General features: G+C 44.9%; 1 protein-coding gene, 1 long non-coding RNA gene and 1 pseudogene across 4 annotated transcripts in view; 1 reads left to right on the plus strand and 2 right to left on the minus strand.

Annotated features, from left to right (window-relative positions):
• LOC120739810 (ubiquitin carboxyl-terminal hydrolase 29-like) overlaps positions 1-19,177 on the minus strand; it is a 35,846-nt gene continuing 16,669 nt past the window's right edge. For all 3 annotated transcript variants that reach the window (XM_040041710.1, XM_040041711.1, XM_040041709.1), the window contains 3 exons: positions 1,010-1,067; positions 683-840; positions 1-596 (listed from right to left, as the gene is read on the minus strand). In XM_040041710.1, the coding sequence (XP_039897644.1) occupies positions 591-596; positions 683-840; positions 1,010-1,067 (222 nt within the window). In that variant the 3' untranslated portion in view covers positions 1-590. The remainder of the gene's footprint in view (positions 597-682; positions 841-1,009; positions 1,068-19,177) is intronic.
• Positions 4,110-19,146, minus strand: LOC120739818. Its single transcript, XR_005697289.1, has 3 exons — positions 19,047-19,146; positions 17,639-17,643; positions 4,110-4,119 (listed from the first exon to the last, which is right to left on the minus strand). It is a non-coding gene; the product is annotated as an uncharacterized LOC120739818 (long non-coding RNA).
• Positions 14,129-16,802, plus strand: LOC120739813 (annotated as a pseudogene).

The following is a 19,177-nucleotide window of genomic DNA, read 5'->3' on the forward strand; positions in this document are numbered from 1 at the left end:
ACTGACAGCACTAATTTGTTGTTTCCAGAGAGCAAGCCAAACACTGGTCCAGAAAAGGACGATCTCTAGTAGATTTTGTTTTAACCTCCTAGGACCTGGTGTCCACATATGTGGACATAACATTTTGGGTTGTCTTCAAAAACCTGATATCCACTTATGAGGGAGGACATTACACTGCCACTGTTCAATCGAAATCTAAAATGAATGTCCTCATATGTGGATCTCATTCTTTTGAGAAACAAAAAAAAGATGGTCCGAATCTGATGTCTTTGTTTTTACATTCATCAGGTCCCAATCAACCCAAATGGCACAGAGAAATTAAAAATGCATGCCATGAAAGTTCAGGTCTTAGGAGGTTAAAAATGTCCCTGCTGATGAGACCAGTGAATGTGGGGCGACGGTGGCAAGAAAAAACTCCCTCCTGGAGGAAGAAATCTTGGGAGGACCAGGCTCTCTGGGAGGACCCTTCCTCCTGAGGGCAATACTTACCTATACTTGTCCTCCAGTGTGCGATGGTGGGCTGGGACGACTGCTTTTCCTTCTCAGCATGATGATGACCTTAACTTCCTTCCTTCCTTCCATTTCCTGTTTCAGAACTGAGAATGAAGACAAAACTGGTTAACAAGGTAACAGGACATTTAAAAATTCTCTCACTTCAGGATGAGATGCTGTGTCTTCTTACGTTTCTCTTGTAAAACAGGATGTAGGCCGACTGCTGCTGTTCCTCACAAACTGCAGATCCAGTTGTATGGAGCACCTGTGCGTCATTATAGGTGAGCCAGCGATCTGATGTAGAGTGCTGACTCTCCTCAGGATGGACAGAACTACAGATGTAGTGTCCTGAAATCACATTAAGACAAATGAATCCAACTTCTGGAAGTCAACTGATTCAAGCAAACAGTGATTTTGACTTAGCGCTTCTTAGAACATCAAAAGCTTTTGTGTGTGAGTCCTTCACTGAAAAGTAGCAAGTTTTCATTTTCTGTTTGTCACAAGTCTGTTGTTTTACCTGCCTCTGTGCCTCCATAATGACCGATGATGCTGACAAGACTATAACAGCCACCACCCTGAGAAGGAACAAATCCAAAGAGTGTTAGTTTCATAAAGTCTCACATCAGTGCCATAATTAAGCTGATTTGCTGAGGCCACGTCCACACTAATGCGTTTTCGTTTGAAAACACATCGTTTTCTCTCCGCTTCGACCTCCCGTCCACACTGAGACGGCGTTTTCCTCAAGAAAAACACAGCATCTTGAAACGCTCTCGAAAACGCATACATTTCAAAACGGAGTTGTCCCGTCGCAGTGTGGACACTCGAAAACGCAGACTTTCTAAAACGATGACGCATTTTAGTCATGTGATGCAGTCATGTGAGCAATTAAACAAAGATAAGCCGAGTGCATTATACAGCAGTTGTTTTGATTGCGCTCAACTTTGACAGCCCTAAAAAGATTAATATCAGTTTGTACATGCTCCGGATAGCTTTTCTTCAAAATCTGTAATTCTCACTCACTTTTGCGCATGCGCAGGACTGGAACGTAAGCGTTTTCGGCCGTTTCAATGCAGACGCACAACTATTTGAAAATGACTGAAAACGCTAGTGTGGACACGGAGTTTTTCAAATCTATCCGGGCTAGTGTGGACGTAGCCTGAGACGTTCTGCAGTCTGTTTTTTACCTGATTGGATGACACCACCAAGTCCCCTCTGCAGCCTGACGGGGTCATCCACCTTCTGAATGTTGTAGGTTTGTGTAAATCCAAACCTCTTCAGATGCAAGATCAGAACTCTGGCAGAAAAGAAAAAAAAACAACAAACAAGGTAGAAAATAAGAAGAATGAGTGTCAAACACAAACAGAAGATGGGAGCATAAAAGTGCCACATCTTGACCTAACACTGTATTATGGTCTTGTAACTCCATAACTACATAGCACTGTTCGCACGGTTTCTCAAATATAATGAAGTTAAAAAAAAAAAACGATGATTCTGCATGGGTGTCGAGTGTGAAGATTCAAGAACGTTTTTTTTATTTCTCCTTGCAAGGACCCCATGTCAACTATTGACATTCATGGAGTTCAGTCTTGATCTTTCAGCAAGATGTCTCCCAATTCAGGCTGAGGTGCTGCCGAGCACCGGTGTCGTTTGATCGAGGCCGTTCAGCTGAAAAGTGGCCGGGCTGCGGGTCCCCCTCAAGGGTGGGGGGGGGTGGGGGGGGGGGGGCGGGGGGGTGGGTTGGGGGGGGGGGGGGTGGGGGGGGGGTGGGGGGGGGGGGTGGGGAACAGGTGGTCACCACAGAGCCACATCGACTAGAGAGAGAAGGGTGCTCATCGGCTCTTCAGCCACTTTTAAGGGCAGATGCTGGCGCGAGAGTCGACTGACCGCGACCCCTCATCAAGGGTAGCTAGTTGGAGTGCAAGCCCAGGGTTGCTGCAGTCACTGAAGGCAGAACTTTGCACAAGTACTTCTTCAAGACACCAAAGCTTGAACCCTCACGTGAGTGAAGTTCTCTGTGCATGAGCAGCGAGGCGGATGGCAGGATATGGCAGAGAGGACAAACGAGAGAGGTTTGTTGAGGGAGACGGGGGTCAGTCGGGACCCAATAAAGGGTGAACATACGAGAGTCGTGTTTTACACCCCAAGGTTATGTATGTGGTTTCCACTATAAGTATTCACTCTCATTACAGCGGGCCCCCCTCTTTTTTTTTTAAACAGGTGGCGAAATGTTAATTTCTGCAAATGGTACCATCACTTCTTTGATTCACTTCAATTCAGTCTTTATTACTAGCGCCCACATCACACAACACGTCGCCTCAAAGTATTTATATTGTAAGGCAGAACCTTACAAATAATACTACAGAGAATAAACCAACACTCACAATGACATCCTATGAACAAGAACTTGGGACAGTGGGAAGGAAAAAAACAACCTGGCCTTTTAACGGAAGGGAACCTCCAGCAGAGAACCCAGGATCGGGGAGGGGCGGGGGGCCATCTGGGGTGAGAGAAGGAAGTAAGGTTAGAAGACATGTTGGGACGAGAGACCGAGATAAAACAGATGTCTTGAAAGGCTGTCCAGTTCTTACAACTGATTCCTGGCTGGACAGGGAGGGGTGGCTTGTCAGATTAGGTGGCTGTCCTATAGCTGTCAAATACTTATTTGCACAGCTGGTCCTTTGTTAGAAGTCCTATTGTCCTACTTTTCGTGAAGTTACTTTAAAAGATCCTCAATATAAAGACAAAAGTCTGAAACACCCTGCGATCATCACCTATCACACAATCTGGTCTGTAGGAAAACTCTTATGATCGAAACTTACACCAAATCATGATACCCATGGTTTGAAAAAACCATTTTACTTCATATTTAAACGGAAAAATTAGAGGAAGTGTTGCATCTGGAACTTGTCCTTCGTAGGGCTTTAGTTCCAGTTGCAACATAGCATGCTATCACCATACATGAGAAAACTTTTGTTGTTGTGTTCTCGGTAGAGAAGGTCTTTCCCTGGCCTGTGCTGGATCTGGGCACCTTAGTCTGCAGAAAAGCGCCTGTTTTGCTGGCCAACAACGGGTTTTTCTCGAGTCCTCACGCTTGCTGTGTTCCGTGACAGACAAAAATATGAAGAGATACATCTGGACCCCTTTTAAAACGCCGGGATTTCTTACGCCACCACCCCCACGGTGGGTTCCCGTGTTGGGTGATACGTAAGCCAGCAGCCGTAACCTTTACAATAACCATTAACCTGGATTCAGACCGCATGTGACGCACATTTTTTTGGGGTGGGATATGATGCATGCGTAGTCTGTGACATGCAGTGAACCTGGTACACATCCAGTCCGGTTTGAAGGGCATTGCTGGCCCAACACGTGAGATACGCTTTAGGGCCCATCCTATTCCGTTGTCGTTACGAGTTCTGTGCAGAACACCATTTTCTTCTAAAACGTTGCAGTTTAAATGCCCAGCGGTCACAACTTTTATTAATACTTTGGAAATTGCCAGTTTTCTGAGCTCTGTGTGTGTTTATCACCTTTAATCTGGTGTTATCCTCACAGGGCGGGCAGTAAAGGAGTCGGCATCCTATCAAGCTCAAGGCGAACAGATCTCCGCGCTCTTCTTGCTGCATTCGGCTCCGGATGTGGAGGCCTTTCGTTTGGGATCAATGGCACCAGTGCCCCAGGTGGGCACTCCCTCTACTACAAGAAAAACAGCATATCCTCTCACCCTTAATGTGGATTACAGCCAGGTGTTTACCACCAAGTTTGGAGCAAACCTTATCCAAGTATGCTACTGAAGATCCCCTGGTCCGCGCAGAACACCCGCAGGCCTGTCCCCTTGCCCGAGGCCACGAGCCGTTTCCTCTTTGTGGTGCGAGGCTGCCCTCAAACTGCGGACAAGCAGGGCCTACCATGGACGAGTGCGTGGGAGATGACGCGTCATGGGCCGGCGAACTTGCGCCTCGTTTTTTATCCGGAGCTGGGACATTTGTGGAGCCCCCCTATGGATCTTCTGTCCTCTGCTTTTACATCGGGATGCGAGCTTCTCAGGTGTGTGCGGGTGGCCAGCGCCCCGCAGCAGTCGCGCTCACCTGTGGGAGCGATCCCCGGCAGTTCTTTAGCCCTCACCTGAGTTGTCTCGCACAGGCTAACGCAACTTTATAACACAGGCTTGACAGCAAACACTCCAGCCGACTCCCAATGCGATTTTGCTCCTCCTTTCCTAGGTAGAACATGGAGCCAGAAGAAATCACAGTAGAAATGCTAAGTCTACATTGTGCGTGTTAACACTGTATCCTGCTTCCGCCTGAACTGTAACGACAGAGTAACTGCTAACAGACATTATCTGTTATAAACTCAAGAATTAAACCTAATTGAATTTATTGACATGTTTTATAGGTGCACTCATTTGTTGTACCAAATCTAAGGTCAGTCATTCTCAACTCCTGTCTTGGCTTTGGTGCTTAGACGAACAAGCCAGTCCAATCCACTCTTTCTGCTTGGGCGGGACAAGTGGTAACGGTTTCAGGTTGAACTGTGTGAACCTGACAGACGCTAAGTCCTACGAATTCGGTGATTCGGAATTCAGCTCTTTAGAGAGAACCGGCTCTTTAGCTCGGCTCACTAACAGCGACTTTGCTCTCGGCTCCCAGACGGCTTTTCAGGTTGTGTTGTCTGGTTTAATTAATTTATTCTTATACAACCATATAAACTTCTGCCAAAGGACTACTAATGTAAAAAAAAAAAAAAAGTGGTTTAATTATGTCGTTTTTAATATAAATATATACAGTGGCCCCTAAGAGAAAGCCCGTACACCCTACCAACAAGCACTACCAATTTTCTTAAAGGAGTCTAGAAACTCCAAAACACATTTCTAGCGGTCACTGAACTTCCAAACAGAGCTACCTAGCTCCTTAAATTACACATTGAACTCATGTTTATTGTTTGTTGTATTTATCACAGGCACTCATATATATTCAATAATTTACAGAAAACGTTCATATCGGAGCGAGCGCGGAGAGCGCAGCAACACATCCGGAACTTTTCTCGTTCTCGGCTGATGCATTACTTTGAATTGGAACAGTTACGCGTCTCCGACTGTATGACGTATCACGATTCCTCGAGCAACGCAATACAACACAAGAGAAAGGGCCCATGCTTCAGGTTAAATGGACAAGTAATGTGTGTGTATGTGGGGGCCCCCATGTACAAAATGTCGTTTTAAGGTTGACAATAACGTTTTTAGTTGTACCCTGGGGCATTTTCAAAGGGTGAAAAGCCATTCCACTTTAAAGGTATAAGGTTTGATGACGGAAACCAGAGTAGGACAGGAGGCCCTGGTGTTTTATTTTAAAATCTTATTTATATACCATGCGTAATGTACATTGGGTTTTTTTTTGGTAATGTATATAAGAAAGTAACTGTTGTTCAGTTTCTATTTTTTCCTTCCCAATAAAGTACCTGGTGAAGGATGAAGTTTGGAAGATACAGGTTGTGGTGCCTCTTTATAATCTAATTAGATGGATGGTCGCACTAACAGCAGTACATGAACCCACCCAATCCTCACGCTGCTTTACATCTTTGTGGGACTGTGGCCATTGTTTGCCCATCTGTCACACCAACTCTGCAGTCTCCTTCACTACATCCACGAACCTCCTCGTTGCGTTTTCTTTGTAACATAAATCGTAACATATGTTAAATAGTCTACGTCCAGGGGTCGGCAACAGCTGTGGCACCGAAAAGGTAAACCAGGGGTTGCGGCCAGCTGTGCACAAGGAAAACGGGTTAAACTGTTGGCCGACCATAGTGGACTGGCCATCAGGTATACCGGTATTCGCCCGGGTGCTGATTTTTTGTCTTGACGCCCCCTAAACATGACAGGTGGTGGATTGTCCCGCTGTGGACCGAGTGTACAACATGTCAGTTGTTTGGTGCTTCACAGGAGTGCCAGCTGGGGATGAGGTATAAGGGAGGCAGGAGGAGGGAGAGACCCGAGGCGGCCTCTGTCGGAGGTCAGGTGAATGAACTCAGGTAACGAAGTTAGACCTGCAGTCCTGCTGGGTCAGATATAAACCAAGTTTTTAGGTGTACGTTTATTTTCGTTGTGCTGACTTTTTATATTTACAGGTCAGCTACAAATAAACTCGACTTGCGTCCAGCTAGCATGACAGAGTTTCTATCCAGCGGCTTGGGTGCATGATGTAATGTCGTGAACTATGGACGACTGGGGCACAGTCGTCGTGATGAATTACGAGGACCCAGATGCAGACGTGATGGAGGGCTTTTTTTTTTGTTGTGGGGGTGGGGGTTGGACGTTTATTACAGTGAAAATACGCAAGTGAGGGCAGGATGACAAACCTAAACCTGGGTGAAAACTAACAAACAAGCCGGAAATAAGGCAGCGGAGAAATCAGAGCTGGCCAGATGAGGACGGCAGAACAGGGAGACATAGGCAACATAGGGACTGAACACCGACGAGCGACGAGGGCAAGGCCTGACCGCAGTATAAATACCACAACCACAGAGGTAGCACCCCACCCGCTGATACTGAGTCCAATCCCCTTACCTCAGTTTGGACCTCCTAGCGGTGGGCTTGTTAGGTTCGACAGCCTAGATGACCACAACAGCCTCCAATTTGCATCTCAGGCTCCCTCCCCACCGGAGTGAGAGGTGACATTCAAGTCCCAATTGTCAGTTATGGATAGCCGTGACCCCACCCAACCCACAATAATTCATTGAACGCATCCATTTTTAAAAAGGGCATGCAACATGGCAATTAACTTTCATTTCTAAGCGTGCAAATGATTGGGCACCAAAACAATGTTGTGTTAGAAACACTTGCAGGACTTCATCTATCTCCAGTGTAGCCCTCTACAACTAAGTTGGGGATGTGCTCTTTCAGACATGCAGATCAAAACTGGTTTGTTACTGACACAGCATGTGTGTGAATAATGGAGTCCACCAGCCGCAGCATCGTGCAGCAATCTCAAGTCTAATAACAGGAAGACAGGAACAGATCAGTTACAGAAAACAATTCCCCAACCCACCGGACAAATAAAACAATAAGTAAAACAGGCTGATCTCTAAGTATGATATATAAAGCCTGACAGTGCTAATATATTGGAACACCAAACTACTTACTGGATGTCTTATGTCCAACAAACAGGAGTGCTGGTTCCGAGCCTCAAAGACAGTAAGAAGCAAGCAGCGGGAGACAACACAGAACATTTTCAGGATAATGATTTGCTCCTTAACGGGTGTTCCCTTATGTAACAAGAGTTGCTTATGTTGTAACTATAAGGCTAGATTTCGACATTAAATGAGCCACAGATGATTCAAAGTGCCACAAAGCCATGACAAAAATGGACGGTCTCCAAAACCGTCCGCGCTTTTTGCAAAATATGTGATGTCTTGATAAATCGACCAGACACTTTGAACTTTACAGACAGCTACATTCGCCTGAAACTACTTAACAGTTATTTTGGACCTAGAAAAAGTAATACGTTTTTTAGCCGCGCTCCCCGCCATTGCCGCAGCTACAAGTATGCACAGGCCTCCAACACCCGCAGCGACAAAATGCGATCTTCCTTTTCCCCAGGCCTTTCTGGTCACAAAATAACCTTTTAAGATATCAGGCGGAGAATGTCGCGTTGTAATGCTCAAAAACCACTAATTTATCACAAAACTATCACATATTTTGCAAAAGTGCTTTCACCATTTCGGCGAGCTGGTTTATCCACCCGCGCGGATAGCTGACCGGGCGGTAAGGCCGAGGGAGCACAGTAACTCCTGGCGTATTTTTTCAACCCCCCCTGCACTCTTTTGCACTCAGGTTACACCTGTATCTCTAGTTAGTAGTAGTAGTTATTGGCTAGGATGACAATACCCCCCACACCACACCCATACCCCCCCCGAAGAATTTTGTCTGGGCTCTATCTCACTTTTTATTTCAAACAATCAACAAGAAACATCACCGCCAGTTATTTTACGGATTTTACCGGCGTGGTGTTAATTTTTAAGTCCAATGACGCCCATCGGCCGACCGCAACGCTAGGCTAACACTAACCGTAGCAAGATTATAAACCTGGTGCTAAACTAAGAGAATCCACAAAATCAGTTTGACTAAGAGTAAACTTTACTCACCAAGTCAGTGTTCCGGTAACGATCCACATCAATGACAATATCTCTTGAGCTGCGCTCTCCACGGTTGCCTCAACATATTCCATAACAATGCACCATGAACCTGCGCGATGATCGAGAGGGAGGAGGACGCTATGACGTGGCACTTTCAAAAACATCTTTCCCCTTCCGCCCTGAGAAGCCCCGCTTCCAGCTTACTTAGCTTTTCTAAGGTTAGACAACTCCACTAACTTGAGTTTTCACGCTTTTTGCATAAAAAAGTACTGGTAACATTTAAATCGAGTTCAATAACCAACTTGTTCACAATTGCGTTCGCCTCTTTAATATTTTCATACACAACAATATTACATTTTTACAGTGTACTCTACTCGTAAAACACATGCTCCCTCCTACTTCTCTTTGGTCCAGCAGCCTCCCATAATCCAAGTTGTGTCCAACCTCAGTTCGATGCATTTTTCACAGTGTTCTGTTTTAACCTCTTGGGACTTCACTAATTTCCTACTGATGCCAGCAAGAAGAACACGCTCAGGGATGCATAGCAAGCACCAGCCCAGACCCAGCCAGCCCAGACCTTTTCCCCACTGAGAACATTGCAGCACCATACAAACTGACAGAGAAGCGCTGGGACTATTGTTGAACGGGTTGAAGTTGGAGTAAGTTGCAATGCGTCCTATCTTTTATACAGTCTATGGTTCACTCTATTAGATTGATTTGTCCCCAGGTTCCATTTAGTTTTAGTTCGCTTGACGCTAACCAAGAAGTTTTAACCGAGGAGGTGAAAAACATTTGTTTAATGGTACGATGTTGTGTCAGTTGTCTCATATGTAAATTGAGTGGCAGTTGCTTCCGGATTGGTGCACCCTGGGACGGCCCATACAGAGTGGATAATGACTGGAGACAATATATAAGATGACCACCGCCATGGACCTTCAACCTTGCCGGCTGGGGGTTACCTGTTTCTTAGACAGGAGCTTGAGGGTGGACTGCCTTTTATTGATTACCCCTTTTACTCCTGTTTTCTATTTAAGGGAGATAAGACAGTCATTGTGGTTTTATTCTTTCTATAAATCAGTTGTACATCCTTTAGATACGTGTTCCTTGTTGTTTGTTTGTTTTGGGGTCCACCCCGAAAGGCTATAGTTCGCTCCTTTTGTGTTAGAATTCCACACTGTGAAAAAAAATCTACCATCACAATGTACGGGTGTGTGATGTGCTGCTGGGGTAGCAGGGGTGGATCCCCTTATATATGGTCTGGCCACCCTTAGACGGCCCTAACACTACTAAAATGGAAATTAAAACTTAGACTTTAACTGGCTGGTGTCTGTCTTACCAGTGACCTTGGGTCTGAACTGTGGGGCTCCTCTTTCCAGGTGTTCGTTACTGCCTGGTGGGCCAAGATGTGCTGTCTTGCCTCTTTTGGGTTTTCTGCATGTTTCTGGGCTCAACATGCAAGTTCCACTTTTGACGTTCGGTTGTTGGTTGCACCACTTGAGGTTGGGCTCATTTGGTTCTCAACACTGGGTGACTTTGAGGGAGTGAAAGCATCCTTCAAACATAAATCACCACACTACCTGCTTTGTTCAGATTTTTTTTTATCCTTGTTAACCTGGTTGGGGTACTGGGTTTACCCTGTAATGCATTTGTTGCTCCCAAAGGCTGTTATTTTGTGCAGCTGTGCTCCAAAAAAGCGTAGCCATGACCTTTTTCTCATTAGATGTGGCCACCCCAGCATCTGAGGAAAAGGCTTTGAGTTTGATTTGTGTTTTTGTTTTGCCAGGCACTCAGGAGAATAATTCTGATGTTTTGTGTTTGTCATGTTAGTATCTCAGTTGGCTTGTCAATCAGTCACCAGTGTCCACCACTGTGAACAACACTCCTTCCGACTGTTCTAGCCAAAACCTTCGAGAACGTCCCTGCAGCCGCTTCAAAACTCATCACTGAGCTCGATCTCTCTTTTAACACGCTGGAGACAACAATGAAGAGGACTTTCTTTCATATGCTGCTTTGAGGGCTTTGTTGTGAATAACAACAGAATCAAAACCATCCATGAAGAGACATTTCAACCGCTGATTAATTTGGAGAAACTGGACTTCCACAAACAGTTGGAGACTTTGTCTTCTGGATGGTTTCAGAACCTGATTTCTCTCCACTATTTCACTCTTTTGGGAAACAAATATTACAACACTGGGTCCGGGAAACCTTTCTGCCACTGAGGAGCTTGAAGACCCTCCATTTTTGAGGAGCTTCCTTCAGTCTGTCAGTGAAGGGATTTTGTTGAACTTCTGACAACTGCCGTGACCCTGTCCAAGACCAGCTGGCCACTGGCCGGGTCAGTCATGGATATTCACAAATACCCCATATGTACTGGTGGAAAAGAATATCGAGGGGAAATCCATGGTTCAGACCATGTTCAGTGTGTCGTGACACTGCACGATGGAAGAACACACCCACCCCAAACTGAGGGTTACTGTTTAGAACTTAGAGCTTGTTTTATTGTCATGTGCAGGTTCTTGCACAGTGAATCGGGTAATGTAGGAGAGCCACTAGAGCCGCTGTATCTTTGCGCCACCACCATCTGCATTTTTGCATGTTTGGATATGCGCCGATGGTGTGCGTCCAGTGGGTCAGCTGGTGAACCAGCTGGCCTCTTCAAAAAGCACCTTTATGCCCCTCACCATTAATGGGGTCCCATTTGAGCGCATTTGGCATGGTACCTCATTTATCCGATGAGGAACAAGAAAAGTCTTTAGTTGAGCTGTTGTAATGTCTTGACTTTGTTAATTAAACAATTGCACACCTGCCCTCCGTGTCCGTACATGAAGTCATTAGTTATGCTGCATTCACTTACACTCGGATGTCTGAGCTTCACCGTGAAAACATATCGTACATTTGATATTTGATTGAATTTATGTTTTGCCTTTGGGGTGGCACCTGGGGTGGCCAGTCTGGTTGGGGGGGTGGCCTGTGCCCCGCTGGACACGCCACTGGATGCTATGGAGCCTTCCATTCAGCCATATCAAATTAAAACAGACAGAATCTTCCACCACACAACTATTAAGGATATCCGCACTCTTTGACATCATCAGGATCCAAGAACAAACTGCCATCAGTGAGAAAACGATGCTTTAGAACAGCCACTCCCAAAGTCGAGAGTGCTGCAGCCCATTTAAAAAACAGAAAACCTAGCGGGGCCCACCCAATCTGAAATCCTCCCTCTAATTAAAATACAAAAGAAATTTACATGTTTCTTTGAAAACAAAACAAACAAACACAAACAACTCAGGCTATAATTTGCTATTGTTACCCAATCATATGCATAATGTTAAGGCCAGTGTGTGACCCCACCTGCCACAGGGATACAAATTTAAATACATGAGCAGAAAATTAAGTCACAGTAATGAATAATATCACAAACTAACCACCTCGTACTACCAGTTTGAATTCACTTTTTATATAAGTAAATTAACTTGTATGATAATAGTGGACAGTACCCAAAGGGTGAAGTACTTGTGTCCCATTCCAAGGTAAAACGAAAGTGTTTTTTTGTTTCAAGTCTGGCCATTTAATAGCAAATTGTGGAGCCTACAAACAGAACCAGTCAGTCTTGAGAGTTAGGAGTGTGCCAGCTAACAAAGCCGATACCGGCGTGGTTTCAAGAGCCCAAAACAAAGCTCTGTTTCTTCTGCCACAAACCTGGCCACCTGGTTGCTCACTGTTTGAAAAGCAAACTCAAAGCAAATCGATCTGCTTTCAAAAGAGTGAACTGTTGTTCACAAACCGACAAAGTTGCCAGTCCTAGGCACCAGTTGGAGGCATAATTGCTCAGTGTGTCCTTTTGGTTCACTGTCAGAGATCAACTAATCTGTAATCTGCCACCTGATGAAGGTCTCTCGGGTCCAGGTGACCTACAGTGTGATAGATTGTGTGTGACACAACCATTTCAACCTGCACCTCTGGCTAACCAGCATGCCTTTTGCATGAAATAGCAAAGAAGCGTCAGTAGAAGTGTTGCTGTAGGCCTTCTAGCTGCCTGATGGGTTCTCCATATGTGATGGCTCAAAAAACATTTGGCTGTCATTTGGGACACTATGTTGAGGGACTTGAGCCAACCCCGTGCAGTGTTTTCAACCCATCAAAAAGGTCTTGGCAGATTCGGCAGGTATGCCTAACCGTTATTATGGTGCATGGTAGGTGATATGTTTAAAAGCTGGGTAGGACATTCTGTGACAAACTACTGGTTTGTATTTATGGGAGGGGGTGTTACGGCCCTAGCTGGACCTCCTGATACTGCCCTTGTGGGGCGTGGTGTTTCTCTCCGCCTCCTCCTCTTTTGCTCCACCCCTCTGTCTCTCTCTTGCTCTCTCTCTCCCCAGGACACAGCTGCTGCTCATTGGACTCATTCACCACCTGGGCCCAGTCAGCAATCACCTCTCTGCGGTCATATAAGCTGGGGATGAGCTGTGAGCAGGGGGTGGGGTGTTTGGTGTGTAGGTAGCCTGCCTGAAGTGTGGAGTTGTGGAAGCAGTATAGCTGCTTTACGTGAGTAGTGTGGGCTTGTGGCCTTGGCAGCAGTAAAGCCAGCTGCTGTTTAGTGACAGGGTGAGCGTGTGGGCCCCTGGAAGTGCCTCCCTCGTGGTGTGGAGTTTTTGTTTGGTTGTTGTGTTCTTTGTTGTTGCAACCTTTTTTGGCATGTTATTGGTAATACGGCGTTGCCGGCTCCTTATGTTATGATTATCTATAATAAAGACTATGTTATTTACTAAGAACACCTGTCTGTTTTCCTTTCATTCTGTTCTGGACTCATTTGTTACTGGTTCCCCTCACTCGCATGCCTAGACCCCTCGGGGGGGACGTAACAACATGTAACTACACATACTTCCGAGTAATTCCAAACCGAATTTCTGTTTAATACTGTGGTCCACCCGCAGTACCTTTACAGCCCACCAGAGGGCCCCAGCCCACACTTGGGAATCCCTGCTTTAGAAAATTACTTTGGACTGCTAGAATGTAGGGAAAAATGACCTTTCACATCCTGTAACTATGTGAAAGGTCATCAAAATGCACCTGTGAGAGTTGCCTCCAGTGAATGATCAGAGCAGGAAAAATACCCAGTGTATATTGCTTGTTCTTTTTCTCTGCATCATTGGCATTACATTTATGAAGTTTTACTACTGAAAATTTTTGATATATCCCAGTAGACAGCTGAATTAAAGTAAATAGTTGCGTTTGTAACAAAGCTGAAATGTAATTTTCGCCTTAAAAATTTCATGTGTGTTAAAAAGTTGTGAGGGTTTAAAAAATGCTGGGACCATTAAAAAGTGCCACATTTTGACCTAACACTGGATCTGGTCTGTAACTCCAGTAATCTACAATAGCATGTAGCACTTGCGTCCTCAAATATACTGAAGTTAAAAAAAAAGATCGGAGTCTGATGGTGTCGAGTGGGAAGCATTCCAAGGATGTTTCTTTTTTATTTTCCTTGCAATGGACCCATTTGTCCAAATATTGAACATTCATGGAGTTCAGTCTTTGATCTTTCAGAAAAGATGTCCTCCCAAGTCAGGCTGAGGCTGCTGCCGAGCACCAGGTGTCTGTTTGATGAGCCCGTTCAGCTGAAAGTGGCCGGGCTGCGGTCAAGGCAGGTGGTCACAATCAGAGCCACATCGACCCGACGAGAGAGAAGTGGTGGTCGGCTCTTCAGCCACTTACAGGGCAGATGATGGCGGAGAGGTCGACCTGAACCGAGACCCCTCACTCAACGGGAGCTACGTTGGAGTGCAGCCCATGGGTCTGCTGCAGTCACTGAAGGCAGACACTTTGCACAAGTACTTCTTCAAGAACAAAGCTCTGAACCCTCACGTGGTGAAGTTTTCTGTGCATGAGCAGGAGGCGGATGGCAGGATACTGGCAGAAGAGACAAACGAGAGGTTTTTGATGGGAGACGGGGTCAGTCGGGACCCAATCAAAGAGGGGAACATACGAGGAGTCTTGTTTACACCCCCAGGTACTGTATGTGGTTTTCCACTTAGAAGTATTCACTATCATTACAGCGGCCCCCCCCCCCCTTTTTTTTTTAAACAGGTGGCGAAGGTATATTTTCTGCAAAGGGTACATCACTTTTCTTGATTCACTTTCAATTCAGTTTTATTTATATAGCGCCAAATCACAACAACAGTCGCCTCAAAGTATTTATATTGTAAGGCAGACCCTACAATAATACATACAGAGAATAACCCAACAATCAAATGACCCCCTATGAACAAGAACTTTGGCGACAGTGGGAAGGAAAAACTGCCTTTTAACAGGAAGGAACCTCCAGCAGAACCAGGCTCAGGGAGGGGTGGGGCCATCTGGGGTGAGAGAAGGAAGACAGGATAGAAGACATGTTGTGGAAGAGAGACAGAGATTAATAACAGATGTCTTGAAAGATGTCTCAGTTCCTAAAATGCATCTGGAGGACAGAGGAGGGGGTGGCTTGTCAGATTAGCTGTAATCATATTTGCACAGCTGTGTCCTTTGTAGAAGTACTTATTGTACTACTTTGTGAAGTTATTTAAAAGTACCCTTAAATATAAAAAAAAAAATGTCTTGAACACCTCTGAGATCATAAAATACAGCACTAATTGGGCTGTAATGAAACTATATGATGAAACTTACACCAAAATCATGATACATGAGTGAAAAACATTTTAATTCATATTTAAACTGGAAAACATAGATGAAGTGTTGAATATGGAACTTTTATTGTAGGGCTTTAGGTTAAAGTTGCACATTATGCATGATTATAACCTACTTACATGAAACTTTTGTTGTCTGTGTTCTAGGAGAAGGTCCGTTCCCTGCTGTGCTGGATCTGGGCACCTTCATGTCTGAGAAAAGAGCCTGTTTGCTGGCAACAAAGGGTTTCTGGTCCTCACGATTGCTGTGTTCAGTGACAGACAAAATATGAAAGAGATACATCTGGACCCCTTTAAAGAAGCCGTGGATTTCTTACGCCACCACCCCAAGGTGGGTCTAGTGGGTGACACTTAAGCCAGCAGCGTAACTTTACAAGAACCCATGTAACTGTGTGTTCAGACCGAATGTGAAGCAAATTTTTTTTTTAGGGGGGAAATGATTGCATGCGTAGTCTGTGAAATGCAGTGAACTGGTTAAAAATCAGTCAGGTTTTGAAGAATTGCTTGGCAAAAAGTGAGATACTGCTTTAGGGAGTCCTAGTTATGTGTAGTTACGAGTTATGTGCCAGAACACCCATTTTTTCTTTAAACTGTTGCAGTTTAAATGCCCAGCAGGTCACAACTTTTAATACTTTGGAATTGCCAGTTTCTGAGCTCTGTGTGTTATTTCACAGGCGGGCAGTAAAGGAGTTGGCATAATATCAAGATCAAAGGGAACAGATATCGCGCTCTCTCTTGCTGCATTCGTGCCCGGTGTGGAGGCCTTAGTTTGGATCAATGGCACCAGTGCCAGTGTGGGCACTCCCCTCTACTACAAGAAACAGCAGATCCTCTCACCCTTAATGTTTGACTACAGCAAGGTGATTACCACCAAGTCTGGAGCAAACCTTATCAAGTATGCTACTGAAGATCCCCTGGAAGAGAAGAACAAGGAAGCCTCGTCCCCATTGAACGAGCAAGAGCCAGTTCCTCTTTGTGGCTGCAGAGGATGACCTCAACTGGGACAGCAAGGCCTACATGGACGAGATGGTGGAGAGACTGAAGCGTCATGGGAAGGAGAACTTTGAGACTGTTTTTTATCCTGGAGCTGGACATTTGCTGGAGCCACCCTATGGACCCTTCTGTTCCTCTGCTTTACATGGGATGCTTAGCTTCTCAGTGGTGTGGGGAGGGGAGCCCAGGGCCCACGCAGCAGCAGAGATCCACCTGTGGAAGAAGATCCAGGAGTTCTTTAGAACTCACCTGAGTTGTGATGCTGCACAGGCTAAAGCAAATTTATAAACAGGATTTGAAAGAAAAAACTACAGCAGACTCCAAATGCAATTTTGTCATCCTTTAATAGGTAGAAAATGGAGAAATTAAAGTAGAAATGACTAAGTCCTACATTTGTGAGTGTTAAACAAATGTATTCCTGCTTCAGCATGTAACTGTAATGACAGATTAACTGCTAACAGACATTATCTGTTTATTAAACTCAAGAATTAAACATAATTGAATTTATGACTGTTTTATAGGTTCACCTTATTTGTTTACCAATCTAATGTCAGTCATCTCAACTCTGTATTGTCTTTGGTTGCTAGACTAACAAGCCAGTCCAAATCACTCTTTTCTGCTTTGGGGCGGGACAAGTGGTTCAGGTGAACCTGTGGGACCTGACACAGAAGCTAAGTCCTAAGAATTAGTGATGGGAATTCCAGCTCTTTTTAGAGAACCGGCTCTTTCAGCTCAGCTCACTAAAAAGAGACGGCTCTTTCGGCTCCCAGACGGCTTTTCAGGTTGTTTTGTTGCTTTAATTAATTTATTATTAACAACAATATAAAATTATGCACCAAAAGGAATTACTAATGTAAAAAAAAAAGTGGTTTTATTTATGTATGTTTATATATAAAATATATACAGTGGCCCCTAGAGATAAAGCCCGTACAAACTCCAAAAGCACATACAAATTCTAAAGGACGTAGAAACTCCAAAACACATTTCTAGCGTTAACTGAACCTTCCCAAAACAGAGCTACCTAGATCACTTAAATACACAATTGAAAGCATGTGTATGTTTGTTATTTATACACAGGCACTCATATATATTCAAATAATTTAAAGAAACGTTCATTTATCGGAGCGACGGCGGAGCGAGACACATCCGGGACTTTTTCGCGTTCTCGGCTTGATGCATACTTTGAATTGGAACAGTACTTGGTCTCCGACTGATGACGTATCACGAGTACACGAGAACGCAAGTACAAACAAGAGAAAGGGCCTATGCTTCAGGTTTTAATATGGACAAGTAAATGTGTGTGTATGTGGGGGCCCACTAGTACAAATGTGGTTTAAGTTGACAATAACTGTTTTAGTTGTACCCTGGGGCATTTCAAAGGTGAAAGCCATTCCACTTTAAAGGTATAAGGTTTTATGACTGAAACCAGAGTTAGGACTTAGGAGGCCTGGTGTTTTATTTTGAAATCTTAATTTATATACCATGCAGTAATTGTTACATTGGGTTTTATTTTTGTTCATTTCATAAGAAAGTAACTGTTTTCAGTTCATTTTTTCCTTTCCCAAATAAATACCTGGTGAAGGATGAATTTTGTGTAAGATACAGTTGTGGTGCTCTTTATTAATCTAATTAGAAGGGATTGGTAGTCATATACAGCAGTACAATGAACCCAGCCCAATCTCACGCTAGCTTTTACCATAGCTTTGTGGGACTGGGCAATTGTTGCATCGTCTGTCACACCAACCCTCTGCATGTCCTCCTTCACTACATCCACGAACCTCCTCTGTGGCGTTTCTTCTTTGTAACATAAATCTGTAACATATTGTTTAAATAGTCTAGTCCAGGGGTCGGCAACCAGCTGTGGCACGCGAAAGGTTAACCAGGGGTTTGCGTGCCAGCTGTGGCACAGGAAGGTTAACTGTTGGCACGACCATAGTGGACTGGCCATCAGGTATACCGGGTATTTGCCCGGGCTGATGATTTTTTTTTCTTGGAACGGCATAAACAATGAAAGGTGGTGGATTGGCCAGATGCTGGCCGATGTGTAAAAATAAGTCAGTTGTTTGGTGGCTTCCACAGAGGCAGTGGGTGGATGAGGGAGTATAAGGGAGGCAGGAGGAGGAGAGACCCGAGGCGGCCGCTGTCGGAGTGTCAGGTGAACTGAACTTCAGGTAAGAAGTTATGACCTGCAGTCCTGCTGGGTCAGATATAAACCAAGTTTAGGTGTAGTTTATTTTCGTTGTGCTGACTTTTTATATTTTACAGTCAGCTACAATAAATCGTACTGCGTACTAGCTAGCATGACAGAGTTTCTATACAGCTGGGTGGGTGCTATGATGTTACTGATAGTGAACTTTATGGCACGACGGGGCAGCAGTCGTGTGATGAATAAATGAGGACCCAAGATGCAGACGGTGATGGAGGATGTGAGTGGAGGTTTATTTACAGTGAAATTACCGAAGTGAGGGCAGGACTGAACATAAACCTAAACTGGGTGAAACTAACAAACAAGCCTGGAACATAAGGTCAGCGGGAGAAACTCAGAGATGGCAGATGAGGACGGCAGAACAGGGAGACATAGAGAAACATAGGGAATGAACACAGACGACGCGACGAGGAGCACAGGCAGACACGCAGTATAAATACACACACCAGGTGTAGCACCCCACCCGTGATACTGAGTCTAAATCCACTTACCTCAGTTTGGACCCCCTAGCGGGGGTGTTAGGTTCGTTACAGCCTAGATACCACAACAGACTCCAATTTAGACAATCTCAGGCTCCCTCCCCACCGGAGAGGTGACATTCAATGTCCCAATTGTCAGTCTGGATAGCCGTGACCACCACCCAACAACAATAATGTCATGAAAGCATCATTTTAAA

This window comes from Simochromis diagramma, unplaced genomic scaffold, assembly GCF_900408965.1.
Source record: "Simochromis diagramma unplaced genomic scaffold, fSimDia1.1 OVJJ01000304.1, whole genome shotgun sequence".
Lineage (NCBI taxonomy): Eukaryota > Metazoa > Chordata > Actinopteri > Cichliformes > Cichlidae > Simochromis > Simochromis diagramma.